Here is a 27,397-nt window from a genome sequence, read left to right on the forward strand (position 1 = left end):
GCTAATAAATTAGACACTGGGAGATGCATCAAAATATTCATATATCTCGAAATAAAACATATGGTCAAACAATATCACTGCAAGACTCAATGGCAGACACATTGGAAAGATGAATCAATAAGTAGGACGTAGGAGACCAACTTGGTACGTGGGTGAAACATTTGTACAAGGTGACAATAAATTTCACATATTCTACGTAACACAAAAGCCCAGTTCTCTCTTTAAAGAACATGTGTTTCATCTCAATTTCGGTGGAATCAACTCGGCTCGAAACGGGTTAAATTTTTTTATTAGAATATGCTGCTTTCGGAATTAGAATGAATAGAATGATAAAATTACTTATAGCATATCTTGCTGGACATTGAGTCCTTTGAAATTTGGTTGTTGCCCGAAGCCTCTGATTGAATATTTCCCCAGATATGTCAATCATATTGTTCTTCCTGGTTCTATTAATAAGTCCACCAATAATTCGGCATACGCTAGCACCGAACCCACTTCTGCCAATTAGCGTTTTATTCGATTTATGAATGGATTCGAATTGATAATAATAGACTGATAAGGATGGCGTTGAATCGGATACATCAGCGCGCTCATTAATCAGTTCAAATACGTTTTATTTCGTTCGTTGATTAATTTATCGAAAAGAGCGTCTTCTGCTATTACATCTAACTCAGTCATAAAGTATCTTGTGAATCGCATACTGGTTTGATGATCTGTCATGTTTCATTTGATGCAAATTGCGAGAATATAGCGATGAGCTTATTCGACCTTGGGTTTGAACTGAGAATGTGTAACTAAGTCGGAGGATGAGCTCCGAATTTGGTGACTTTTTTTAAGTGTATTATGTCATATGTACGCTCAATCTAATTCGATGATGGTTACTAGAAGTATATTCGATTAATTCGGGAAAAAATCAATGGAAATATGAAACTTATGTGGGTTCGTTATTATGTCGAATTTTATCAAGAATGATTAGTAGATTAGTGCTGAAAAGCAGCAATAGTATGAAGGAAACCCCACGAGATTTTCGGGTTTTCATTTATACCTTCAGTTACTCGCCTTACCAGCTATTGAAATCTCCGAATGTTCATTTGATTATTCACGTGTTAGCTGGTATTATCGTTTGTTGTTACAAATAAATCTTACTCAAAACTATACTTATTAAGAAGCTTTCCCAGTTAAGATGGGAGACTTTTTGATAGGAGAAAGAGGATCACAAAAAATCCTCATGTACGAGGATGTATTGATATCCAGTTAGCCTAGACTAGTTCCATACATAAAACAATTATTGCGTTACCATAGCATCGAATAATAACTCATTAGAATGGTCAGTGTGAAGTTTGAGGTCAAAAAAGTAAATCAAAGTTACGCAAAAAATTAAAAGAAAGAAGATATCCAACGAAATTGTAAAAACCGAAAAATTTAAGTATCGAACCTTCAAGTACCTGTATTTAAAAGGGTTAAGAGGTAAGCAGATTTACGAAGATATGCTCAATACCCTTGGTGATCAATGTCCTTCGTATGCGACCGTGAAAAATTGGACTGCAAGCTTCAAAAGAGGTAAATTTTCCTTTGAAGATGATGACCGATCGGTAAGGCTACTTTCTGTATCAGTCATGTTTGAATGTTGATCAAAAGCGTGCAAGGGTAGGAGCATCGCGTTCGATCTGTGCTCGATTTGAAAACGATGTAGACTTCTTAAACCGAATTGTTACTATGGATGAGACTTGGGTACATTTCTGCGATCCAGAAACAAAGCAACAATCGATGGAATAGCGACACTCTGGTTCTCCAAGACCTAAGAAGTTTCGTGTCCAAAAATCTGCTGGGAAAGTTCTTGCTTCAGTTTTTTGGGAGTGCCATGGATTAATCATGATTGATTTTTTGGAGAAGGGTATAACAATAACTGGAGATTGCTATTCGACATAACTGACCACTCTACGGGAAAAAATTTAAGAGAAAAGAAGCGGAAAGGTGTTTTATTTTTGCAGGACAATGCCCCTGCACACAAGTCTCAAGTTGCCATGCCAAAAATTAGTGATTTATGGTTTCAATTACTAGAACACCCCCCTTATTCAACAGATTTGGCTCCATCCGACTATCATCTCTTTCCTCAACTGAAAAAGAGTTTAAAAGGTCGTAAATTTTGTTCCAACGAGGAGGTAATAAAAGCTGTGATGGTCTAGTTTGCAGATCAAGAAGAAACATTTTTTTTGAAAGGTCTAGAGACGTTGCAGGTTCGCTGTAATAAATGAATTCAATTAAGAGGAGAATATGTTGAGTTATAAAATATTTTGAAATTGAAATTTTGTTTGGTTTTATAGTAGGCTAAGAATTTTTCAATATATCCTCGTAGATATAGTCTAAGAGTTCTAGATTCTGATCTAAAGGCTGTTTTCAAATTGAATGGACATTAAAATCACCATATCACCGATTCATCAGATATTTGGAATGAAAATATCCCTCTTATTTTCAAGAAAAAGATTCTGCGTTATCTCAATCACCTGCAGGTATATCGTACAGGCGATTTTACCACTTGAGACCATCAGCAGTTTCGATTACCACCAACCAGACGAAAAAAACGAAAAGAACCCAATCCTGCCAGCGAGGTGGCAGGAAAGATATTATTGCAGAGATATGCAGTTATTAAATAACAAGTTGGCCGTTTCCTGCTGACGTTGTTCGATTCAGAGCGTCCATTGTTGTGCAGTTTCGACAATTCCGAGAATCTCGAACCTTATATATTGGCTTCTCTAGAAGACGCACAGTAAGCTCTAGACCGTCCATCGTTCGAGCACCATTCCCTACTTCGTCTCGCATTCTTTTGTCACATGATATCGCAAAAAACGTCCGTGTCGAATATTATTTTATTCCTCTACTTCGGGCCGTCTCCAGCCACGTTGTGAACGAAGCTCCTATATAATTTCCATCTCGCTGACCTCAGTCTTCCATACAGGGGATTTTTAGCGGCGAAGTATTGAGCACAAATCCAAAAATTCATCTGGATCTGGATTTCGATATAAGTAGGACTGTTCTTTTGTAAATCGAGGCAAAAATTTGTTTCTTTTCCAGTCCTTCAAGATAGCAACAGTTTGATGTACCTACAACTTCTTAGAATTGAAAAAAATTGTGTCAAAAACGTCCTATATATGTTTCATGCCTTCAATGCGTATTTCGGTTGGACATCCTGTATCCATATCGCCCCGAATCGAGGCAGTTAACGCAACCGAGCTTGTATATTTTAAAGTTCAACAAGATATAAAGTTCAGTCGCGGATTTTAGTAGTTCCTGTAACGTACTCAAAACCCATTTCCTCCGTAGAAAGAGGCAGATGTTGGTGGAAAAACAAATATAGTCCAAATCAGAAATATTCGTTGTAAACATTAAAAGTGATCGTGATCCGACAGTTTCGTAAATGTAATCTCTAAAAATAACCCGGTCATAAAAAGTTTCGCAATGAGGATTGTTTCGGTAGTTGATCTAATTCCAAATGCATCTTGTACAATTTGAAACATGAGCGGCAATTTTAACGGAGCGAAGCGGTATGGAACCAGGCTCTGAACCTCGAAAAGATATATTTGAAAAATAAGATCGAGCATTGAAGTATTAAATTCGATTCCAATAGACAGCTAACGAATTTTTTCGGTTTTCTCAAACCAAACCTTTCATTCCAATCTGAATGGAAAACATCTTCATTTCTAGTTGAAAATAGTGTCAAGAAAAAAGTTACAATTTACTTTAAAATTGTCCCAAATCATAAGACTCCAATTTCAGTAACATTTCGCATATAGAGTCATTCGGGGCAACTGTGCGCACTTTTGCCTTTCAAGCCATACCCTGTTTCAAATGTTGAAGCTCGGAAAATTAAAGCATATTGATAAGATAGAGAATTTTCTAATCTATAAAAAAACATCAAAAAGCCAACAAACAAAAACGTTTTCTTTCCGCAAAAAGAAATTTAATGGTGAAAGTCGGAGTGCGTTCACATGCCCCGTATTGCGGGTAAGTGTGCGCACCCTCACGGGGTAAGTGAACGCAGTGCTTGGTGAACCACACAATCAAAACAAATTACAAAGTAATGTCATCAAAATGTTACAATATTAAAGAAATGCTGTTTATTGTCAATCCAGAAGCGCCTTTTTATAAGCACTGCACTATTGTTCGTGCCACAATTCCTGGTGAACCCAACACTTGATACATTCCCCTGTTGGTGGCTCTTCATATTTTTCCGAACAAATAGGATAATATTGATCGAGTCTTAACCAAGAAAATCAACAATGTAATAATTTTTTCCTCACTGAACTAATGCCCATATAATGAATCTATGCGCACACTTACCCGCGTACACTTTCCCCAGTAAGCCAAATTTTGAATTGACGTTCTTATAGAGTTGAGCAGCTAAGAGAACCTAAAATTTTTTATTATATATTTAGATTAATATGTCCATGATCGAATAAAATATTGTTTAAAACTGTCGGACTCGGAACTTGGACCTGGCAGAATTTGCAGAGATGCTAAAAATTAACAAGAAAACTAGTGAATTTGATTGATTGCAAATAAAAAGTTAAAGAAACGTGGCACGGCGCACTCCTATGAAAAACTAATATAGCGATTCTGCGCCTTAGCTTCACGCAAATGAACCCCTCTTTCATACATTGCATAGTCGAGATATACGCACTGCGCACACTTACCCACTGCGCACACTTACCCACTGCGCACACTTACCCACTGCGCTCAGTTACCCCGAATGACTATTGATTTTCCAAACTACTTCATGTCTGCTTCTGTTCTAATGTAATTTGGCATTCTTTTTTTGAGCTACTTAGGGCAAGAATAGTGCCACCTTCGCCTCTGTTCAATTTCAGAATGGCTATAAGCTTTGGAATCTACGGTTTGATTGATTGATCAGGGGTCAAATCATAAAACTGCATTTCTCATAAGATCGCTGTCAGATTCATAAACGAAAGTGGTGTCTATCAAAGCTATCAATGATTTTTCTCAGGTGCCCACCCATGCTCTTAACTTAAACGTTCCGTGGATCGAACAACACTTTCATCTTCGAATCGGCATCTGTGGGCTATTCCATTTATCGCCCCCGCTGTCCAGTAAATGTCAAGTGTTATCGTAAATTATACCAATTTAATGTCTTCTAAGGACTATAGGACCAAATGAAGCAGTTACGTCGATGAAAAGGGATTTTTTTTTGTTTTTTCCCAATAACTCTTGGGCTTGAGTTAAGGACAGAGAAATAGTCGTATTTTCTTCGGCAATATGGTTGTTTTTCGAACAATGTGACTGTGAGGAACAAATCAAGAACTCTCTGCCCAACAAATTATTCATAAAAAAATAAGTATAGAAAGTTGCGATTTTATTTGTAAGTTCACGAATACATAGCACTCTACATCATGAATATATTGCCTTGCAATCCTTGACAGATGACATATGTCAAGATCCCAGGTAACAGAAAATTCATTTCACAGCATCAGCGAAGTTTAGATGTGAAAACTTAAAAAAAATGACGTATCTTTTTCATATCTCAATAGTACGTTCTCCATATTACTATTTGAAGTAATTAAATGCGTGAATACAATGGATTACGCTTTATCAGACACGCGTATAACAAGAGGCCTATCTCTTTTCTCAGAACAAAACTGCACTGATAATGTTTCCGGTTTCAATAACCTCGAAACGTGGCGGAAAATGACGCATTGCTGGGACAAAAGTAATCTTCATCTGACTCGAAATTCAAAAGGTCTATTAATATTTTCGGCCGAAAATTTTTCATTCGAATTAAGGAGGAAACAGTGAAAAATGTAAGGGCCACTATAAAGCTGACCGAAGATAAATGTTTTTTGAAGAATCCTCCGGTAAATTCGTAAAGCTCATCTTTCAATATATTGCCAACTCTTAAAAACACTCGATGAACTTATTATTTTATGTTATCTTAAGCAGTATTAACTTAAAGAGTAAATAGTTGGTGCTTAGACAAATTATGAAGAGTCAAAGTCCCTTAAGATGGAAACCAAAAGATATTAATACTTTTCAATCTTTATTGACTCCAAGAACAAGTGATTTAGAGGCCTAGGACTTTTCGTTTTCTCTTAATGAATATTTTTTTAAGGATTGCATCCTTGATTTTGTCTCGTCAATAGCAATTCTCTGAGATTGTTTAAGCCAGAATCACACTCATCTGCTTCCGGGATACCGAATGAAATATCCAGAAGGACAATGGATTAAATAATCTGTCAGGTCATGAAAAAACGCTACAGCCGATCTTTTATAAGCGTGAAAATGTTCTGTTTTGTCGTGGGTGGCACTGATATCAAAGATTCAACCCACGTGGAAACCTACGCAATAACTCATATTGTTTTAGAGAAACTGGTCTCAGAAGATTGAAGTCCTATAGAGTCCTGATGAGGGCATTTCGGTTCATTTTTCACAAAAACAAAGAGAATTTTCCAGTCTACGTTGGTCATTAAAAAATTGGGGAATAGATAGTACCCAAGTGACAAAATGTCACAGATTTTACCATCTTTTTAGCTTCGTTTCTTATGTACATATTAATGACCCTTTATAAGGGCTACATTGGTAGTGCGTGGATGAGTTGGCTTTTCAATAGCGAGCAGCATCCTGTAATACCATTCAAAACAAGTTATTCTTTTATAGTTATCGATTTCGATTCAATCCACATTGATAAGAAGTGGCTATTTTCGAAAATGGGTCATTTTCGAGCCAGTGGTCCACATCTCATGAATTTCATAACAATGATAATAATTATTGTCACGAAATTAAGGTCAGAAGCTATCGACCCATGCGAAGATAAACGACCTCTCGGTCGCCATCCAGATAACTTGTATCCAACAAAAAAAAAACACATTAAGAAACGGGATGCAAATTAACGATATACCCGAAACGCCAATTACCAAAAAAAGATTCTCAGAGAATGACCTCCATGCATCGTCAAATTGATAAAAAAGAATTATTTTTGCACATCAGTACAGCCTGTTTCCGGGCTAATTGATAATACTGAATGAGAGCGGTCAAGATAGGGAGAGGACAGGGGCGTACTGACCCAATTCGCATGTGGGTTGTAGACGTGTGTGGGATTTCCACGTTTTAAATTCCACCCGGCTCATCCGAGTCGATGAGCTCGACTTGCCAAAGGATTTCAACTCCAAGGAATAACACTCTTCTGATCAATAACTATAACCCAAAGATTAGGCAATCTAACAATTAACTAGTGATCAGACTTGTTCATTTTGCTGTCATTTCCAGTGATAAATGAAATAATTTCACTCAAGCAGACATAAAGTACAAAGTAACATGATTTTCACGTGTATCCAACCAATAAATCCTGAGATAAATTCATGGAAAGTCCTTGTAAACTGCTGAGCAGTGTAGTTTAGTAAATAATTTTCGTCAAGTAGTTACAATTCTTTATTTTGAGTAGTCCTGAAAAAGCTACAGTGCTGTTCGAGTTTCTCGCATAACTGAAAATTTTCAAGGAGTTTTCCGAGTCTTTTCAGATCCGTTAACCGCTTCTCCCATCTCCCTAATACGGACCTGTTATCAATTACATAAACTCGAAGGACGACATTCTGGCATTCATGAATGGGGCTCGAATTGCGCGATACAAAAACATGTGTTTCTTGGATCGATTGAAACCGTTGAAACAATAAATTCTCGTCTAATTCATCCAGTCCCGGCATCTATAACACTTTCCTCCTGAACGGGTGAAAAACAAGACACTTCTAAAAATAGGGATCGTTTAGGAAATGTAATTCTGCAGCATGCGAGAACATCTGGGGAGGAGCTATGAATCTCGTCATCAATCAGATCAATCAAGTAAGAGGAAAAATCTCCAAGACAAACAAATAAAAGCGTTTTGTTTTGAAGTTTCCTTATTGAACTTAACGAACTAGGCTATTTTGGTGTCCCTTACATACCAACTCATACTCTTTTCATATCCTACTGACACAGAGTCAGACTTTAGGTACTAGGAAATCAACCTATCTCAAATGTCGATCATTATTATATCCGTCAATAAAATCAAAAAGCTGCATATGAAGTACAAGCCTATAACCCTCAAGAAATCAGAACGCTCTCGAGGCTCGAGAACTGAAGAATGCTTCATTTCAGCGACGAAGTTATGTCGAATTTTTATAGTTCCATGAAATTGGTCTGTATGACGTCATCTCTGCCTGCAGGCTTGCAGACAGAGCCAAATTATGAAGCTGCAACATATTACCTAAAAATGATGTTATGAAAGCTTATTCTCATTTATCACAACCAATCACTCCTCAACGACAAATTGTACTTTCTGTGCCATGATTATTTCACATTAATTTTAATTGACAATTTTCGATTACTGCGAAAGTTCTTCAGAAGAACATATAGCACATTTTTCTATGAAAAAAATATCGCAGAACTTGACGCAGAAGCTTTCACAGAATAAATAACGAAAGAATCACCATGTTTGACATCCATCGTGAAATTCTTAGGTGCACAGTTATATCTTCGAAAATGAAACACTTTAATCAGGATTCCTGTCTTCCTACGTTACGTGTTTTTATTCAACCGTAGGTAGGTTATAACGATCGAACTCCTAAATAGAAATTTCATCAGCATAGACTATTTTTGGAGTATGTATTTTTCGGATGAATTGCAAGAACCAAGAACCGACTTCAACACTGAACTCTTCGTGGATTCAATATTGACAAATAAATCGATGAAAATAGATTATATAACGATAATTTTTCCAGTTTAATTTCAAAAATAGAACTCAAATAGAACTGGTGTTTCTGTTCTGGTATACTAACATTCCAGAAAATAAAACAGTACGTATTTGTAATGTCTCAGTTCCTCAGATTTCCAAATATAAAGTGAAATTTTTCTGAAATTTGCAAATTTTCAATATTTCCTATTCGATCCCTTTTATAATATGCCTACGATCCTTCAATCCTTCAATCCTTCAGGGTTCATCTGCTCAAGATGCCGAACATCTTAAGCACATATCCAGAAGGCGAATTTTCGGAATTCTTCCTACGTTGTTTGATTTGATGTTGCCGAATAGCGACAGGCTTGATGCGAAAACCACACATGTTTAGTCAGGCATAACACATACTTGAACAAACAACCTTCCACTCCGAAAAGGAAGCGAATATTTGTCCGAGTCCCATATGATGGTTTTGTTATAGAAATCGACGCATATATGTGACTCACATGAAATACTATATGCAGTTTTGATGAGGCAATTCATTATTTTTAGTTGTATGGCATGCTCATTTCTGTCGTTAGATGTCGGCTTCCTTTTATTCGAGAGTTTAAATAATACTCCCAATCCTCTGATTTATCGCGGAAGAGTGCCTGATGTTTTTTACATTTCTCGTTGGAAAAAATGTTGAAAACATTCATCCTACCAGATAATTTCAAGGCAAGTTAATTAATTGTTAATTTCAATTCGTTTCCAGCGCGGCTGTGGTGGTTGCGCCAACGCCCTAAACGCATATGGAGGATGTAATTGCTCTGGGATTAAGGGTAGACCTGGAGCTCCCGGTCTGCCAGGTTCACCAGCTCCACCTGGCATTTACGGAGATATAGGTTTCCCAGGACCGGATGGACCCAAAGGTGAAAAAGGGATGGCCGGAGAAATTGGTGGTCAAGGAGAGTTGGGACCAAGGGTATGCTGGGATAAGTCCTGCAAAAAGGATGATTTTCTATAATCGTTTATTTTTAGGGAGATGACGGACTTCGAGGACTGTCAGGAACTCCTGGATTTCCTGTGAGTAACATCTCCTTTCTATAGAATTATGTCATTTATCAATCGGCTTCTTTTGATAGGGTAACGAAGGAGAGCCAGGTTTCTCTGGACCAGCTGGTTTAGACGGGTGTAACGGTACCGACGGCTCACCAGGTTCACGAGGACTCCCTGGATCCCCTGGTAGAAGAGGCACGACCGGTCCCGACGGGGTGCAAGGTCCACCAGGTGAACCTGGAGAAGGTGGAGGAAATTCTATCGGGACTAAAGGTGAACCTGGAGTCCCAGGGTATGATGGAAGGCAAGGACCAGAAGGACCGAGAGGACCGATGGGCTCACAAGGTTACAGAGGAACGCCGGGAATACAAGTGAGTGAATGATTCAATTCAGATAAACTTTGGATAGTTTATAATGTGATATGTGTTGCTCAGGGAATAACTGGAGAGGCTGGTCCTTGGGGGCCGCAAGGTGACCGTGGAGATTACACGAAGGGAGTAGCTGGTGAACCGGGAAAAGCAGGGGACACTGGTCCAGCTGGTGAACCCGGAGAATCTCCAGAAAATGAGTTGAGGATTCTACCAATAAGTCAGTCTCTTCGAGGTAGACGCGGTGATCGTGGAGAAAAGGGAGAAATAGGACCGAGGGGAATCAAAGGACAAGTTGGTTCCAAAGGATATTCGGTGAGTGAAATGAATTAAAATTAAACTGATTTCATCTTTCTAATGAACGCGTATGATCACAGGGAGTTCCAGGTCTGAAAGGATCTCGTGGCTTGCCCGGAGATGAAGGATATGAAGGTCCCAGAGGAAAAGATGGGAAAGAAGGACCAAAAGGTCAACCCGGAGAGAAAGGCGACAAAGGAGCTCCCGGATACGCGGGAATACCTGGAACGGACGGAGAAAAAGGTGAGCCAGGAGAACACGGTCCACAAGGTCGTCCTGGAATTCAAGGAATAGAAGGACCTAAGGGTGCCTACGATCCAACGCTTGATAAGATCGTACCAGGTGTAGAGGGTCCTCAGGGTCCCATCGGTCTCCCCGGGAACAGGGGCATGGCAGGTATTCCCGGCATGCCAGGAACGCCAGGTCCTCAAGGACCTGCTGGAGAGCCCGGTCCTCCTGGTAAAATTGGTCAACCAGGTAAAAAAGGATTAACTTGGAAAGGGGAACATGGTGATCGTGGTACACCCGGAAACCCTGGAAGAACAGGACCACCTGGTCCGCCAGGGCCAGTCGGGCGAGCAGGTGACAAAGGTTTCAGAGGTGAAGATGTTGTCGGTCCTGCCGGGGAGCCTGGCATGCCAGGAATACCGGGAATAGCAGGATTACGTGGCGAGAGAGGAGACGTTGGTTTGACCGGACCTAAAGGTTTTCCTGGAATAGGTAAAGAAATGACCGGACCACCAGGAGAACCTGGACCAAGGGGATTCCCAGGATTACATGGAGATGACGGAATTCCTGGATTCGACGGGATAAACGGAGTCAAAGGAAAGAGAGGAGACGATTGTGGTGTTTGCCGCCCAGGTGAGTAAGACATCTCTATGTTTCTAAAGCACAAAACCACCAGTTCGTTCTCTCAGGTCTACCTGGTGTGAAGGGTGAAAAAGGTGTTAGTGGACGTCCAGGATACCCCGGCCCCGTAGGATTCGTAGGTTTACCAGGGCCAAGGGGCCTAAAAGGTACCCCAGGAAAGGCAGGCATCGCGGGACCTGTTGGTTTGGAAGGGTCTGCAGGTTCTCCAGGAGTACAAGGGCTGCCTGGTGCAGATGGACCGGATGGAAGATTGATTTTTCCCGCTCCAGGACAAACGGAGGCTGCTGAAGTAGGGGATAAAGGTTACCCAGGATTTATGGGCAACGACGGAAAAATGGGTGAACCTGGACCTCTCGGTCCCACTGGGTTACAAGGTAATAAGGGCGAACAAGGGGCGCCCGGAGAAGATGGATACTTTGGAAGAGATGGATCACCAGGAAGAGCTGGTCCCAGAGGACCCAAGGGATTCGCTGCTGATAAAACCAGAGAAGAACTAATTGGTGACAAAGGAAAACGTGGAATACCGTAAATATCTCATCAAATTGAATATTTCAAAATTTACCGATTATTGATTTTTTTGCAGTGGAAATAAAGGTGAAATGGGAGATAAAGGTTTGAAAGGAGCAACAGGAGATGCGATAGGTAAATTGGTACGTCTGCGTGGAGATAAGGGATTCCCAGGTTTGCCAGGAGTGCCAGGTAATTTGAACAAATTGAAATAAAACGCAAATTCTAACGATTAAAATTATTAGGTATTGACGGATTCAAAGGTTTGAGAGGCTTCAAGGGAGATCTTGGAGCAAGAGGTAACTTGGGTTACCCTGGACCTCAAGGAAGAAGCATTCCTGGACCACAAGGTTTGAAAGGTTATCCTGGTATTCCTGGAGATAGGGGCCCCCAAGGACAGCCTGGTATAGATGGAAAAACTGGAGAAATGGGAAGTCCAGGAATACTAGGGCTAAAGGGTAGTCGTGGAAGTCCCGGTCTAGCAATTCTACATGGAGAAGAAGGTCCAAACGGCCTTCCAGGACCGAAGGGACAACCGGGCGATTTTGGATTCGATGGTTTTCCCGGTAGAGACGGCTATCCGGGAATCAAAGGTGAAAAAGGACCCAAGGGAGCTCCCGGCATCGCTGGTGCACCTGGACTGGCTGGCATGAAAGGTCAATTGGGTGATGTACGAAGAGGACCACGCGGGCAAGATGGACTCAATGGAAGCATAGGAGAACGCGGTGCACCTGGTGAAGCTGGACCTGATGGCCCAGACGGGTGGCAAGGACCAGTAGGTGCACCTGGATCTAAGGGAGACCCAGGTTTTCCTGGCCTTCACGGTGCTCCAGGAGATGAAGGCGAGGCAGGATTTCCCGGTCATCAAGGATACGTTGGAAGCGCTGGATTACCAGGTCAAACCGGAGCTAGAGGTGATATGGGATTCCGTGGAAACAGAGGCGCGCCAGGTCCGCAAGGGTTACTCGGACAAAACGGTTACAAGGGTCAGAGGGGTGATAAGGGATTACGAGGATATGAAGGGTTAGAAGGAGATCCTGGCTTGCCAGGACCAAGAGGAGATCAAGGACAACCGGGTTCTAAAGGTGCACGCGGAGATTCATCTTTCAGTGGACCAAAAGGTGAACCAGGAATTCCGGGGATGGTAGGGCCACCTGGTTATGATGGACCTCCCGGACTACCTGGAACACCGGGTTTGCCAGGTTCGAAAGGATACGACGTTTTCGGTCCAGACGGTAAGCAACTTGAAGAGGATGACTTCTTGAACGATTAACTTCAATAAAATTCTTTTAGGATTCAAGGGAATGAGCGGAGAACCTGGCTTACCTGGACGCAACGGAGCAATTGGTTTGAAAGGAGAGAGAGGAGAGATTGGAGTTGAAGGATTGCCCGGACAGATAGGTGACAAAGGTTTCAAAGGATACGCAGGATCGTCTGGATTGGATGGTCTACCTGGAATCAAGGGTGAAATTGGAGATAGAGGTTTCAGAGGGTTAGTTACATTCTAGTCATGTATCTCCAGATAATACTCATATGTTTCCCTATATGTTAACATAACTTTTTTGACTCCAGGAATATAAATTATATTGTTTAATTCACAGAATACCTGGAAGAAAAGGAGAAAGATCCCCTGACGGTGAACCAGGTCAACTAGGAAGACCAGGACTGCCTGGAGATGTCGGTCCTCCGGGAATTACAGGACCTCCCGGTTCCCCTGGATTGAAAGGAGATAAGGGATTACCAGGATTACCATCATTCGGTACTGTGGAGCCAGGAGAAATGGGAGATACTGGTATTCACGGACCCAAAGGTATTAAAGGAATTCGGGGAGACCAAGGATATCCTGGACAAATGGGAAGACGAGGAGAAAGAGGCGATGACGGGTTCAAAGGTCTCAGGGGTGAACCAGGATTCCCAGGTCTGAAGGGAGAAAGAGGCAGAGACGGTCTAGCAGGAGAACCAGGACTGCCAGGACAAAATCCGGAACCAGGTGATCGAGGAGATCCGGGATTGGACGGATTCGAGGGTCCACCTGGAAAAACGGGACAAAAAGGAGCACCAGGTGAACTCGGAGACGACGGTTATCGTGGAGCACCTGGAATTCCAGGAATAAGTTTACAAGGACCCAAAGGGATGAGAGGAAACGAAGGATTTCCAGGTCCTCAAGGAGCGATAGGCATGGAGGGCTTCCCTGGCAAAGACGGTTTACATGGTATGCCTGGTGAAAAGGGTATGCAAGGAGATTACGGATTGCCATCGTTCAACTCCAAAGGACAAAAGGGTGAAGTAGGTTTCCGTGGACCGGTGGGATTCAGAGGGGAAAAAGGACAACGAGGTGATCAAGGTTTCGAAGGAAGACCAGGGTTCTCAGGACGAAGAGGAAACAAAGGTCTGCGGGGTCCTAAAGGTTATCCCGGAGCTACTGGAATCAACGGATTCAACGGAATGAAGGGTGAACCAGGTGACTGGTTCACAGATATATTCCCAGGCGCACCAGGAGATCAGGGTCTGCCAGGTTTCGACGGACGAAAAGGATTACCAGGTTTCCCTGGACGACCCGGTTTGCAGGGAAGAAAGGGTGAAAAAGGCTTCAGAGGTGATATTGGTTTCGACGGTTTACCTGGATTGAAGGGTATCAAAGGAGAAAGAGGGGACGCGGGTTTGCAAGGAGCCGTGGGTATAAGAGGTCTTCCAGGACAGAAAGGACCGAGAGGAGATCCGGCCCCGTCACCACCAGGTCCAAGGAGTAGGGGATTCTACTTCACTAGGCATTCCCAGTCGGAGCAGATTCCTATTTGTCCAAGAGATACTATAAAACTCTGGGATGGATACTCTTTATTACATATAATGGGAGATGCGAAGGCACATGGACAAGATTTAGGTAAGAGAAAATATAATATTCTTGTAATGGACATATTTTTCTCACGATTATGAATTATTATGACAGGTGCTCCAGGAAGTTGTCTAAGAAAATTCAATACTATGCCATATTTGCATTGTAATCTGAATGATGTCTGTAACTACGCACAAAACAATGACTACAGTTATTGGTTATCGACGACTGAACCTATGCCGGCTACGATGACCCCCATTCCATCTCCAGAAGTTGCCAGATATATATCGAGGTATTTATTTTTTAATAATAACTCATCATTAATTTACGAAACGGATCGTGACGAAACCATCGAATACTGTTAAATTAATAACCGATTCGGCCCCATCCTCCGGTTGAAACATGACATCACTACACTGTACAGATGAGGGACAATAATAAAAAAAACGGCCAAAACAGTTGTGTTTGGAAGTTTGGATGTAGAGCCAGATTGAGATTTCGATGGTTGATCTAAATATGATACATATTCTGAAAGAGCAACTCTTCCAGTAATAAATCTGAAAATTTCATGGAGCTCTATGTAGCCGTTCGGTCTTGACGATTATTTCAGTGATTCCATCTTTTTGGAAATTTTTGGATAGTCGATAGTATCTACTGTAATGATCTCCAGTTTTCTGAGAAAAATTGGAGTTCATTTTAGTGCATTCCTTTCATTTCATATTTCCGTTTTCGTTTGTTTTCCGCGAGTGCCTGAAATAAAGGAGGTAGGTCCCCGTCTTTACCGTTCAGTTTCTTCATTAGACCTAAACCGGTTACTTCTTTGACACTGCTGTACTGTATGGCTTTCTGTTATCTTTTGCCGTACTTTACCCTGTTTCACGAGTCTGACTTTTCCCTTCGCTATCAGTCATGGTGCGTAAGCCCTTGGGGTACTGAAGGGAAAGTGCCGTCAACCCCCATATTCGCGTTCCGCGTCATAAGTGTTGAAACCGAAATCTCTTATTTTCTATCAGTCATGGTGCGTAAGCCCTTGGGGTAGCGAGTAAAAGTCTCGAGTGGATCCGCCCTGGTTGTGTTTCTTTCAATACTGGAGAAATACAGTTGATTGCATCCCGATACCGTATAGCAAGTCATTTCACTTCGCGAGATCATCCTTAGTATCCATTTCGTCAGTTCTGGTTGGCCCATTTTATTGAACAACCTTTGATTTTTCACTGTACCCGGTATAAGCTTTACAAAGTGCTCGTGATCGGATAGAATTTCCAAAATGTATGTTTGCTGATCGATTCGCTCATATTTCATACCTACACATATTTCCGTTGTATATATAATCAGTTTCCAAAGGTGTGAATAAACTGGTACATAATTTGCAGTGGCGGCCCGTCAGGGACGGCAGGGTCGGCAGTGCCGACCCAAAATTTCGCGAGCAGCAAAAATGTGAATTCTCACTTGTGTAAAATAATGATGTATTAGCAATTCTCCAAACATTACATAGCTCTCAATAAATTTTATAAAAATATTAGGTAGGTATATGATATCTGATATCAATGGAATATGGAACTTCTTTGAAATACGCTGTTTCAATTCAAATCCCTACTCGGTCCGTAGACAAAATACGCTCATCTCCAATCGAGCTTTGAAGACAGCGCCGCAGATGCCTTCTCTAGCGACCGAGTGACCGACCGTTCGTTCTGTTCATTCAGATACGGCATGCCGAGTCTAGATTGTAAACTTATCGAAGGAGCGCTAATATCAATGAGTCAAATTGCTTCAAACTTGAATAATTTTTGTTGGAATTTCATTCGGATAACAATTAAAATTAGATAAGCCTCTTATTTAATGTTTTTTCCGCCAATATCCGATAGTTTCAGTTTCACATAACAAATTACAAGAGATCGCTGTTATTTAAAACGAATTTTTATCGTATTTGTTATTTTTTATAAACGTGAGTGCTGAATTAAATTCCGATAATTTTTCAAGAACTTTTCAAAGAATAAAGACCAAAACTATGATGAAAGTTGATATTGTTGGCTCAATACTTCGCACGGTGTAGGACATATAGGTCCGGCAGGCAGCGACCCTGCCGACCCTAGAATGCCTCTCTTCGGTAACTCGAAGAATGATCGTTCGGGATATCTCGATTCTATCGTTTGCGCTCGAGGTGATGTTAATTTTTCGCAATTCTCAATTTCGTTAGAATGCACTTTTGTTTGTTTTTCCAATTTTATTTTATAGATAAGCATTTTTAAAGTATTTTTATTTGTTATATATATTTTCGGTTCTTATTTTCATATTTGTTCCGAAATTATGTTTATTTTTCAAGTGGTATGCAGGGCTAAAATAGTTATTTCTCAATCATTTTCTATTATCTGGATAATCTTCAGAGATTATTGAAACAGAAACAAAAATTTTGGCGAAACTTCACTATAAAAAACTAACGCACCCAGTGCAGTACCCCATGGTGATGTGGAAACCTGCATAATCATAATACATAGGTATAGAAATTAGTTGAAAAATATATATATATATATATATCTGCCGACCCACGATAAATATGCTCGAGCCGCCACTGATAATTTGATTTTGACTACTTCGTTATCGCTACCACCCTAGATAACAGCGAACTCTGTCTCCGACTAGCAGCTACTCTGGTGGGTTTGCTATTCTTCCTATTGAAAAGAATAGCTGGCGCTCGAGATAAGTTTTCTCCGAGGTGACCACGTTACACTACCAATATGGTAGATCTATCGGCTAACAAGTATGAAATTTTTCCAGATGTTCCGTATGTGAAGCACCAACCAGAATCATTGCAATTCATAGTCAAACTACAGCGATTCCTCAGTGCCCAAGTGGATGGGACGATTTATGGATTGGATACAGTTTCATAATGGTGAGTAAAACCATCACCCATGCCAATAAAACCCTATCGCTGCCAAATTCTTCGATTAAAAAAAAATCTTCACTGACTTTTTCGCTTTTCTTTTCAGCACACTGACGCCAACGCTGAGGGAGCTGGACAATCTTTGGTATCTCCAGGTTCGTGCCTTGAAGAGTTCCGACCCAAGCCTTTCATCGAATGCCACGGTCACGGTAGATGTAACTATTTCGCGACCGCCACCTCCTACTGGCTGGCCACCATCGAAGACAACAACATGTTCAAGAAACCCAGGCAGGAGACCTTGAAGGCCGGATACCTGACGTCCAGGATAAGCAGATGCTCCGTTTGCATCAGAAGGAGATACAACGTCGTTGCCAGCAATCCAGAACCGCGTTTGCCTCCTCCAGAGGTGAGGTTACCCCCTAACCGATATCCGGAGAGGAGGCCAGTTCAGCCTTCCAACACTGGTCGAGGCTACGATTCCAGAGAGAACGAAGTCATAGGGTACCAGAGGGGACCGAGCAGGTATCCAGAAAGGAGGCCTTCTCCGGCTAGCAGCGCAACTTACTACAATCCGTACCGCAGCGCCTACGACCGGAATAATAGGAATCTACAACCAGGAAGGCGTATCAGGCCCGGAATGAGGAGACATAAGAAGCATACCACGAAGCAAGTCATCCAGAATAATGTGTGATTTTCTAGTGCCATTTAATATTGTAATTATGTGAATATGTATGTTCCAATTGTATTATAACTATATTAGAGTCGTAGAACTTTTTACCTTTATGTGATGTCGATGAAATATAACTTGCTTCTCCACGTGCTTTGTGGAGAAATTTCTTGAGTGTGCAAAACTTGACACTATCTTGATAGACATAGTATATATTTAAAAAATTATATTTTTATCGGTAAAAAATTGCAAATACTTCGGAATTAGCTTTAACTAATACACGCGAAACATGAATGCTCTACCTAAGATACACTGCCACTAGTATTTTCATGTCCATATTTGTGTAACTGAAATAGAATTTTCATTAAAAAATGTTACTTCAAGAAATCTGGTTTTATTTTTCGTTGAAGACCATGAGGAGAAATCTTCCAAAATTACACAATATCATTACTTCCAGTTTTCAAAATAGACTGACTTTATTCTGAATCTTCTCTCAATATAAAAGAAAATCGTCTGTTATACCCCTTTCTCTATGGTTATACCAAAGAGTTGTTACTCTTTGGTTATACCATTTATAACTCAAGATCATAGACTTATAATTTTTTATAAGTCTATGGTCAAGATCTGGAGTGATTTTTATTTCTTTCGAGTGTCACCACAGAACACTAATACACTATGGTCAGAAGAAACCACAGAATTGGTGTTGTCTTGCTAACTTCACGTTATACCAAGGAGGAAGGTTCCTCTTTGGTTATACGACTAAAGTCGATGATAACCGATCATGGTTTACAGACAGGAGCGTAACATTCGACCGGCCATACGCGATTAAAATCGTTTTTTCGAATTTTTTTCCAGGAAACGAAACACGATGGTCATAAGTGGCTCCACAGATACATTAATGGATATTTTCAGAGACAACCTTTCTCTATGGATATTTTTTTACGGGTTTCCTTATTTTCTTTTGTAATAATCGGCGTAATGTACGAAATTCGTTTATTCAATTCGTCGAGTAGCATTCGCTGAAAAATTGTATCTACCAATAAAAAATATCTAAGGATATGGTAGATATACCAGTTAACTAGTCTCGTTTTCACTCACTTTCCAAAACTGAGATTTTGACATTATCGACAATAGCGCCATCTGCAGCTTCGAACATGTCACTACTTGTTATCAAGAAAACTGGTTTTAAGAAGTGTGAACCTAGCTCTTACGGGTTCAGAACAAAACAAACGAAAATTTCCACTCAACTCAGACACTATAATTATCTCAGTGACATGTTTCACAAATTCTCTTTCACTATCCAGATTTATTTCAGTGAAATTATGTGACTGCTCATGCTGTACGTACATGGCTCAATTAACTCACTTTCTTGTGAATTCTGGGATTAACCACAGACTGCATTAATCTTTATAATAATCATGTTGATGAAAGCATACATGGAATCGCATAATTTATTGATAAATTCCACGCTACTACAACTTTAAAATTAATCAATTTTCATAAATAGCCTTGAAAATTATTATAATTAGGTGATATACGTAAAACCTGTAAAATCGAGAAAAAATTAAATCAACAAAATTTCCACCTATTGCCGCATTCATTGCAGAGGACGAAAGTGGTCATGGGTTCATCAGCAGACCTAGTTTGGACTTGGTTATATGTACAATTTCTCTTTTTACATTTGCCGCACTTAAGTAAATCAGTTTTTGTGCCTTGCACTGTTGCCAATTGGGCATCATTAATAGCTTCTTTAGTGAATTTTTCCCTCAGCTGTTTTATTTCATCATTTGCCATCTCTTCAGCTGTCATAACAGCCAGTCTTGCTGCAGATATAGCTCCAATCCTGAAGTTTGTTCTTAGGGTTGGGTTTTTTGCATCTTTCAAATTTGAAATACGGGACCTAATTCTGTTTTTATATTTCATATCTGTGTTTTTGAATTCGGCAAAAATGGCTTCTTCGAGTTCTTCAGCCAATTCTTCTGGACTGGCACAACCTGAAAAATTTTAACACATTGGACCTGCTTCACAATTGAAACCAAGTGATGAAAAATGAGAATGAATCTTTATCAAATACCCATTACATCATTATCATTAACTTGTCACAGCCCAATTATTGATATTATTTTACTTGAAATATCATACTAATATCAATGTAAAATTCATACATTCAAAATACTGTTTTGTTCTACCAAGATTTGATTCTGAGATGAGCTCTAAGAAGTTATTGCTCTAGAAGTTATTGCGTGATGACACGTTATTTGCAATGGCTTCTTGAATCTCACCTTCAAAATCTTCAGAAGTATCAGTTCTTATTGCGCCGGCTAGCATTTCCCGACATTTTAGTCTGACTGCATCAGTGGTAACATGTGTACTTGCTGGGGGAAACTGAGACACTGTTTTTTTATCTTTCAAAGGCTCTTTATCATCCTTAACAGGTTTCTTTTCTTTTTCCTTCTTAGGTTTTGAAGAAGAACTGCTAGATGGTTGTTTAGGAGGAGCAGAATTAGATAAGAATTTTTTCCAGTTCTTTATTAATGTTTTCGATAAGCTGATGACTTCTTCATCTTTACTGGATTTCCTCAAAGCATTAACTGTCATTCCAACTCGAGTGTTTGTCAACACTTCTAGATTAACATCTAAAGTTTGTAAAGTTTTCAGCAAATCCAGTGCCTGCTCCTGACCCTGTTGAGAATTTCAAAAAAATATATAGCGCGATATTCAAAATGGTAGGTTATGTATACTGAGCCTATCATTATTCGATTTTAGTTGAAACTTACACTTCCATCTTCTGACGTCATTTTATTCAGTTTTTTCTGAATTCTCATCACTTCCTCCTCGACACCCATTTTGGTTATTTAAGTGCCTGAAGAGGTTTTATCCACAACAAAAATGAAACTATCGGTAAATCAATATCAGGATGCACCAATGCTTCTCCTAATGTGCAAAAATAACGAACTTGCATCGCATATTGAATAACCATAGATATGTTGAATAACTGACATATGACATTTGACACTTGTGGATCATAGAACAGATAAATTCTTCTATGTGAATGACAGTTTTCTTTTTTTTTGTATTATTTCTTTCAAATTCATTAAATTATTAAAAATTATTTTTTTCCATAAAGAATCTTTCAATTTGAGTAGGTATTTTTCGACGCAGCAAGGCTCCATAATTATTAACGTAAATAGCAAAGATTATAGAGAGGAATCTTTGGTAAATAGTATAATAATATGATAATAGGATAATAATCAACGATTGTTGTTATATTCTATAATCTAACCTCTGTAATCTGTGACCTAACCTATAAAAGTAAAAAACAAATTTGAATAAAAATTGATTTTCCAAAATACACTCTAATTTTTTGTGAAGATTCATTGGATCAAGTGAAAATGTTTGCCCGAAGATTTCGTCAGGTATAAAGACAGTTTTCTTTGACTTCGCAAAAAAATCAATTTTATTGTTTTGTACTGCTTCAGATGGGCAATTTTTACATAAAAAGATATTTTAAACAAACGGAGTTACAAGTGTTACAACGCTACCGCTCTTACTCGGGGTCAGTTTACTTAGTGGATGAGGCAATGAATGAAAGTGTCAAGCTAAAACAAAAGACCAATAAATATACATTCCGAACATGTACTTGTGGACAATTAACCCTTCAGAATGTTGGTTTTAGAGTAGTTTTATGCGGTTGGTTGGAATTTCAAAGGCTAGATAAATTCATTATTTTAAGGGATGCTTATGGACAAACTCAGTGTATCCTAAAAGAAAATGTGAGTTCCTTATAAATATTCAAATTCTTGACTCAAAAATTTGAAATATTCTTTAAAGGATGAGGAAATAAAAGAAAAAGTTAAAAAACTGCCATTTGAGTCAATTCTGAAAGTTACTGGGACGGTTCTTGCTAGACCAAAAGATATGACAAATAAAAAATTACCAACTGGTGAAATAGAAATATTGGTTGATGATATACAAGTGTTGAATGAATCGTCTGAATTACCTTTCAATATAAGAGGTTTTCAAAAACCAAAAGAAGCAATTAGAATGCAGTATAGGTATTTAGATTTGAGATTCCCAGAAATGCAAAAAAATCTGAGAGTACGATCAGATTTACTGTTCAAAATGAGGCAGTTCTTGATGGATTCAGATTTTGTTGATGTGGAAACTCCAACATTATTCAAAGCTACACCAGGAGTAAGTTTTCCATCTCTCGTTTTCCTTCAATGAAGAATGTAAAAATTCAAAGATCTCATTTGTCCTTATAATTTTCAGGGAGCCCAAGAATTCATAGTCCCAACTAAATTTCCTGGTCAGTTCTATTCTCTTGTACAAAGTCCTCAGCAATTCAAGCAAATACTGATGGCAGGTGCTATAGACAGGTAAAACAACTATTCAGTTAATATTAAAGTTATTTGTTAGATATTTTCAGATAGCAAGGTGCTATCGAGATGAAACTTCAAGACCAGACAGGCAGCCTGAATTCACACAACTAGATATTGAAATGTCATTCACAACAGCTGATGGCATCATGGAACTTGTGGAAGATTTGCTAAACTATGTTTGGCCAGATTTTGTTGGAACAATACCTCCTAGATTCAAAAGGATCAAATATGAGGAAGCAATGGAGCTTTATGGTTCTGACAAGCCAGATGTTAGCTTTGATTTCAAGGTAAAAACTGACTGATTTTTTTTTATATTGCTGTATTTTCTGATTATAAAAACCTGCTGCTTCAGCTCAAAAACTGTTCTGAAATATTCCCACAAACATCAGTGAATATGAATTTTGGAGCATATTGTTTACAAATCCCAGAGAAATATGCATCCTTGACCAAAAAAACCAAAGAAGAGTTTGAAAGTCTTGCTAAACAATTTCCTGCAGTAAAATTTGTTCAAAATAAGATATCGACAAAAAGCAATTGGATCTCAAGAATGAAGCAGTTGTTGACTGAAGGAGTTGCTGCTAAAGTGGCTGATGAAATAGGCCTACTTGATAACAGTATTTTATTCCTCGGATATGGTGATAAGAATCAAGTGGTAAGAATTCTCACTTCATGATATATAACAATCTACAAAGAATAGAAATTTTTATCAGAAAAATATGTTGGAAATTCTAGAAAAGATCTACATGGTGTAGATCTACCTGCTTACTAGTTATTTAGAAAATTGTATCATATTATCAAGCCAATATTTCAGTTGGGATTAATGGGTAGAATCAGACTTCTATATGCTGATCATTTAGAACAAAGTGGACATGAAATCAGACGAAAAGGTATGCATCTTGCATGGGTAACAGATTTTCCTCTCTTTGAACTGAATGATGACGGTAGTTTGAACTCTGCGCATCATCCTTTCACTGCTCCGAATCCCGAAGACCTGCACCTATTGCAAGAAACACCACTGAAGGTAAATGAATTCATCTGATTATTGACGTTTGGAAATGTGTCAACAAAAAAATAACCTCTCTTTAAAATTTTCAGGTTCGTGCATTAGCATACGATTTGGTGCTCAACGGAAACGAGATTGCTGGGGGATCCATCAGAATTCACGATCCCGTTTTACAAGAAAATATCTTCAAATTGCTTAACATCGATGCCAGTAGCATGAAGCACATAATTGAAATGTTGAGTTCGGGCTGTCCTCCTCACGGGGGAATCGCATTAGGTTTGGACAGACTTCTGTCAATTCTTTTAAAGACCAAAAGTATTAGAGATGTTATAGCGTTTCCAAAAGGTGCCGAGGGAAGAGATTTGGTCAGTGGTGCACCGTCCAGTGTGTCAGAGAGAGACTTGCAAATGTATCATATTAAATGTATATCATAGAGGAGAAATCTTATTTATTAGGAACATTTTTATCATAACCTAGATTCTAGTCCAAAACGCCTTGAAATGTAAATTGAATTTTCCAAAAATTAATTATATGTAGTCTTTATTTATTTACTCTCCATAGTTCATTGTACAAAATTAGTGAATGACTGCATTAAACAACATAGATAACACAGTCGCAGCTTATTAGAGAAACTAGACCTGCACTGCACAAAATTCACATAGTAGTCATGTTTAGCAGAGGTTATTATTAGGCGCTTTCTTTTTGGTGCTTCATGCACCGGTACAGCTCCGGGCTTCTCGCCCCTGAGCTGTTCCAAATAAAACGGTTATTAGTGCGCCAACTGCGCGCAACGAGTTGGATGATCAGCTGTTGAGCAAAATGACAAGAGACAAGTCCGGATTCGCGGTTCTTTGGATTATTTGTTTTCAGTTTGACGTTAAAGTCGTTGATTATTAATAAGTTTCACTATTTTTTCGGAATCTATGGCCATATATTTGGTTGAAAAACTTGATTTACCGGGTAAACATTACCCTTTCTTTGCTATGGAGAGTAAAAATATACGAAATACTGGATATGTCTCTAGATATAAAACTTGAAAAAACTATTTAACAATGATTTCATCTCTTAAAGCTTCGTTAATAATCCTCTTTGGTAAAAGTAGGTAAAGAGTGTTCTGATTTTACGAAAATTGCATTCAAGTACGTGAAATATCAACTTATTTGAAAAGAAATGCTACATTTTCACTGATGGGCGCTACTAAACTGAAGCTTGTCGTTTATTCATTTGATCGATCTCTAAAAATTATGCATTCATGAAAAAAATGATTAGTTCACTCTTCAAACCTGAAAGAACGAATCCTATCTTCATTCAAAATCATTCAGTTCTAATTCCATCTAACATTGATTCTTTATTCATTTACTCAATAAAAAAACTAACTGACAGCTTCAATTGACGAAAAAATCAATCTTAGGTGGTCCATAAGGTGTATTACAGCCTTTTTATAGTATTAATCCACAATTTTCAACAATACACGACTTCTAATATTTGTTGACATATGTAAACATAACCAAAAAGTTTGTTTACGGGCTTCAAGCCCTCGACGTGCACCAGCATTTCGGTTGGTGCAAGAGGGGGCAGGGGAAGGGAACGCGAGCTGCTCCGGTGCTTCACGCCCCAATCAAAAAGAACGCGTCGGTGCTCGAGTGAGATGCACCGGAGCTGCCCAGGAGCTGCTCAAACGGTCAAAAAGAAAGCGTAAATTAACTGAACAGTTTATAATAAAAATATTTGTTTCAATGAAGTGGCTGTCGCTGCAGAAACCAATGAACTTGATAAAGAATTCATTATCGAGTTAATTGAAAATTATTTAGCTGAGGCTATAGACAGAAAATCAATATCACATGGGAAGTTCTTACAGATCTTCGGAAAAAAGAAGAATTAATCTGTGCTCTATTAGTGTTCTGTGCTTCGCACGCCCCTATGTCATTTGTCAGATTTATTGTTCTATGGTCGTCATTATTGTCCGATTTTTTCTTCAAAATAAAACGAAATATAAATTTTCCAGACTCTGTTGTTGCTTTAATCCTGTGAATTGATTAGAATAGTGAAGTTCTAATTTCATTCTTATATGGTTTCATGTTATGCACTGTTTATAAGGTAAAACATATATAAATATTTATGTATTGGACTTTGTGGTATAAACTTCTATTACAGTTTGGCCGGTGGATAATAGTAATAATGCTAAAAAACCTGGTTTGGTTTGAATATGTGGACTTTCTTGAGGTGATAATTGTTTTTATTTTCAGTCTTTGGCCGCTTAACATTGGAAGGGTGAAATCATGAAGATGAAACTGGTAGATCAAGTAGTGAGAAGCTTCAGAGTGGCGAAAGTTTTCAGAGAGAATACCGATAAGATAAATAGTATAGACTTTTCAGCAAATGGTGAGACTCTCATATCCTGTAGTGAAGACGATCAAATTGTGATATATGATTGTGAGAAAGGAACACAAGTTCGGACTGTTAACAGTAAAAAGTATGGTGTTGACTTGATACACTTCACCCACGCCAGGGACACAGCTATTCATAGTTCTACAAAAGTTGATGATACTATAAGGTATTTGTCTTTGCACGACAATAAATACTTGAGGTATTTCCCAGGACATACAAAGAAAGTTGTTTCACTATGTTTGTCCCCAGTTGAAGATACATTTTTATCTGGTTCATTAGATAAAACTTTGAGACTGTGGGACCTGAGATCCCCTAATTGTCAAGGGCTTATGCACTTAGCAGGGAGACCTGTAGCAGCATTTGATCCAGAGGGACTAATCTTTGCTGCAGGTGTTAATTCTGAGTGCATAAAGTTATATGACCTGAGATCATTTGATAAGGTGAGTGCTGCATGTTATCTTGTTTTTACATTTTTTTAATTACAACTTTTTGCAGGGGCCATTTGTAACATTCAAACTCACACAAGAGAAAGAATGCGACTGGACTGGTTTAAAATTTTCCCGTGATGGCAAAACAATTTTGATAAGTACGAATGGTTCAATCATTCGATTGGTTGATGCATTTCATGGTACTCCACTCCAAACTTTTGCTGGTCATCTGAACAACAAAGGAATTCCAATTGAGGCTTCATTCAGTCCCGATTCTCAGTTTATATTCAGTGGATCCACAGATGGCAGAGTTCACGTTTGGAATGCTGATACAGGCTTCAAGGTCTGCGTTTTGAATGCTGACCATCCAGGGCCGGTACAATGTGTGCAGTTCAACCCAAAATTGATGATGTTGGCATCTGCGTGCACCAACATGGCTTTTTGGTTACCCACTGTTGAGGAAAGTTAAGGTAATTTTTCTCATTGAAAAAGTGGATAGGATTGATTTTTCGAACATACATACAACGATCGATAAAACTACAGGTATATACGATAATATTTCTTTTTCAAGATTGGTATGGATCACGAAGGTTCCCAACCGATATTTTTGTCTTGAAGATAAACCAGTCCATTGTGCTTTGTTTCAAATAATTGATCTCAAATCTGCTTTTCGTTTTACAATTTCGACCTTTCATTTGGCACATGGGAAAAAACCAAAGGAAATGTAATTTTATCCACTAGAATGGCATTAATTATTGTATCTGCAATTGTTTGAATACTTACCTTTATGAATAATAATGTGTAAATATATTTTAAGAAATCTGAATTCATAATTTCCACATATAGAATGTTAGTATTAGTGTGAAAGAAATACTAGTTGACATTAAATAATTTTTTATATTTTACTCAGAGTTTTTTTTTTCAAGATGGAAACTTATTTCATTCTAATTTCAAGGACTTGATATTGAAAAGAGCATTTCATGATCTTAGAAAAGACATTTACAAATAGCCTTTTTTAT

The 27,397-nt window shown here is 38.9% G+C and overlaps 4 protein-coding genes across 5 annotated transcripts in view; 3 read left to right on the plus strand and 1 right to left on the minus strand.

Moving 5' to 3' along the window:
• Window positions 1-18,564, plus strand: part of LOC123311139 (collagen alpha-1(IV) chain-like) — a 30,462-nt gene extending 11,898 nt beyond the window's left edge. Inside the window, exons 2-14 of the mRNA XM_044894929.1 lie at window positions 9,471-9,680; window positions 9,737-9,781; window positions 9,841-10,125; window positions 10,189-10,437; window positions 10,500-11,280; window positions 11,337-11,814; window positions 11,873-11,988; window positions 12,042-13,031; window positions 13,090-13,288; window positions 13,398-14,677; window positions 14,744-14,921; window positions 17,405-17,519; window positions 17,617-18,564. Of these exons, the coding sequence (XP_044750864.1) occupies window positions 9,471-9,680; window positions 9,737-9,781; window positions 9,841-10,125; window positions 10,189-10,437; window positions 10,500-11,280; window positions 11,337-11,814; window positions 11,873-11,988; window positions 12,042-13,031; window positions 13,090-13,288; window positions 13,398-14,677; window positions 14,744-14,921; window positions 17,405-17,519; window positions 17,617-18,201 (5,511 nt within the window). The 3' untranslated portion in view covers window positions 18,202-18,564. The remainder of the gene's footprint in view (window positions 1-9,470; window positions 9,681-9,736; window positions 9,782-9,840; window positions 10,126-10,188; window positions 10,438-10,499; window positions 11,281-11,336; window positions 11,815-11,872; window positions 11,989-12,041; window positions 13,032-13,089; window positions 13,289-13,397; window positions 14,678-14,743; window positions 14,922-17,404; window positions 17,520-17,616) is intronic.
• A 1,050-nt stretch (window positions 18,565-19,614) lies between these two features.
• On the minus strand, window positions 19,615-21,171 carry LOC123311116 (transcription elongation factor S-II). Its single transcript, XM_044894903.1, has 3 exons — window positions 20,955-21,171; window positions 20,460-20,859; window positions 19,615-20,171 (listed from the first exon to the last, which is right to left on the minus strand). Exons 1-3 carry the CDS (start codon window positions 21,021-21,023, stop codon window positions 19,747-19,749), a joined length of 894 nt encoding a protein of 297 aa, XP_044750838.1. The 5' UTR covers window positions 21,024-21,171; the 3' UTR covers window positions 19,615-19,746.
• Window positions 21,172-21,454: 283 nt separating this feature from the next.
• LOC123311118 (aspartate--tRNA ligase, mitochondrial) lies at window positions 21,455-24,114 on the plus strand. The gene is made up of 8 exons (XM_044894904.1): window positions 21,455-21,593; window positions 21,657-21,950; window positions 22,009-22,371; window positions 22,450-22,556; window positions 22,597-22,846; window positions 22,912-23,211; window positions 23,371-23,580; window positions 23,655-24,114. Exons 1-8 carry the CDS (start codon window positions 21,570-21,572, stop codon window positions 23,994-23,996), a joined length of 1,890 nt encoding a protein of 629 aa, XP_044750839.1. The 5' UTR covers window positions 21,455-21,569; the 3' UTR covers window positions 23,997-24,114.
• Window positions 24,115-25,504: 1,390 nt separating this feature from the next.
• On the plus strand, window positions 25,505-27,283 carry LOC123311037 (WD repeat-containing protein 82). 2 transcript variants are annotated; one of them, XM_044894791.1, is made up of 4 exons: window positions 25,505-25,659; window positions 25,809-26,390; window positions 26,446-26,848; window positions 26,950-27,283. In XM_044894791.1, the coding sequence occupies exons 2-3, from the start codon at window positions 25,842-25,844 to the stop codon at window positions 26,845-26,847; spliced, it is 951 nt and encodes a 316-aa protein (XP_044750726.1). In that variant the 5' UTR covers window positions 25,505-25,659; window positions 25,809-25,841; the 3' UTR covers window position 26,848; window positions 26,950-27,283. The 2 variants fall into 2 exon arrangements, with proteins under 2 accessions (XP_044750726.1, XP_044750727.1); XM_044894792.1 differs by having other exon boundaries at window positions 26,446-27,283.
• Window positions 27,284-27,397: the final 114 nt, after the last annotated feature.

The sequence above is a fragment of the Coccinella septempunctata genome, chromosome 4 (genome assembly GCF_907165205.1).
Source record: "Coccinella septempunctata chromosome 4, icCocSept1.1, whole genome shotgun sequence".
NCBI lineage: Eukaryota > Metazoa > Arthropoda > Insecta > Coleoptera > Coccinellidae > Coccinella > Coccinella septempunctata.

Coding starts and splice junctions, on each gene's coding strand:
- LOC123311116 (XM_044894903.1), bottom strand. CDS start 21,023: ATGGGTGTCGAGGAGGAAGTGATGAGAATTCAGAAAAAACTGAATAAA. Junction 20,860..20,954: donor TGACGTCAGAAGATGGAAGT/GTAAGTTTCAAC, acceptor AATTCTCAACAG/GGTCAGGAGCAGGCACTGGA. Junction 20,172..20,459: donor TACTTCTGAAGATTTTGAAG/GTGAGATTCAAG, acceptor AAAATTTTTCAG/GTTGTGCCAGTCCAGAAGAA.
- LOC123311118 (XM_044894904.1), top strand. CDS start 21,570: ATGTTTGCCCGAAGATTTCGTCAG. Junction 21,951..22,008: donor AGTGTATCCTAAAAGAAAAT/GTGAGTTCCTTA, acceptor TATTCTTTAAAG/GATGAGGAAATAAAAGAAAA. Junction 23,581..23,654: donor TGCAAGAAACACCACTGAAG/GTAAATGAATTC, acceptor TAAAATTTTCAG/GTTCGTGCATTAGCATACGA.
- LOC123311037 (XM_044894792.1), top strand. CDS start 25,842: ATGAAGATGAAACTGGTAGATCAAGTAGTGAGAAGCTTCAGAGTGGCG. Junction 26,391..26,445: donor ACCTGAGATCATTTGATAAG/GTGAGTGCTGCA, acceptor AACTTTTTGCAG/GGGCCATTTGTAACATTCAA.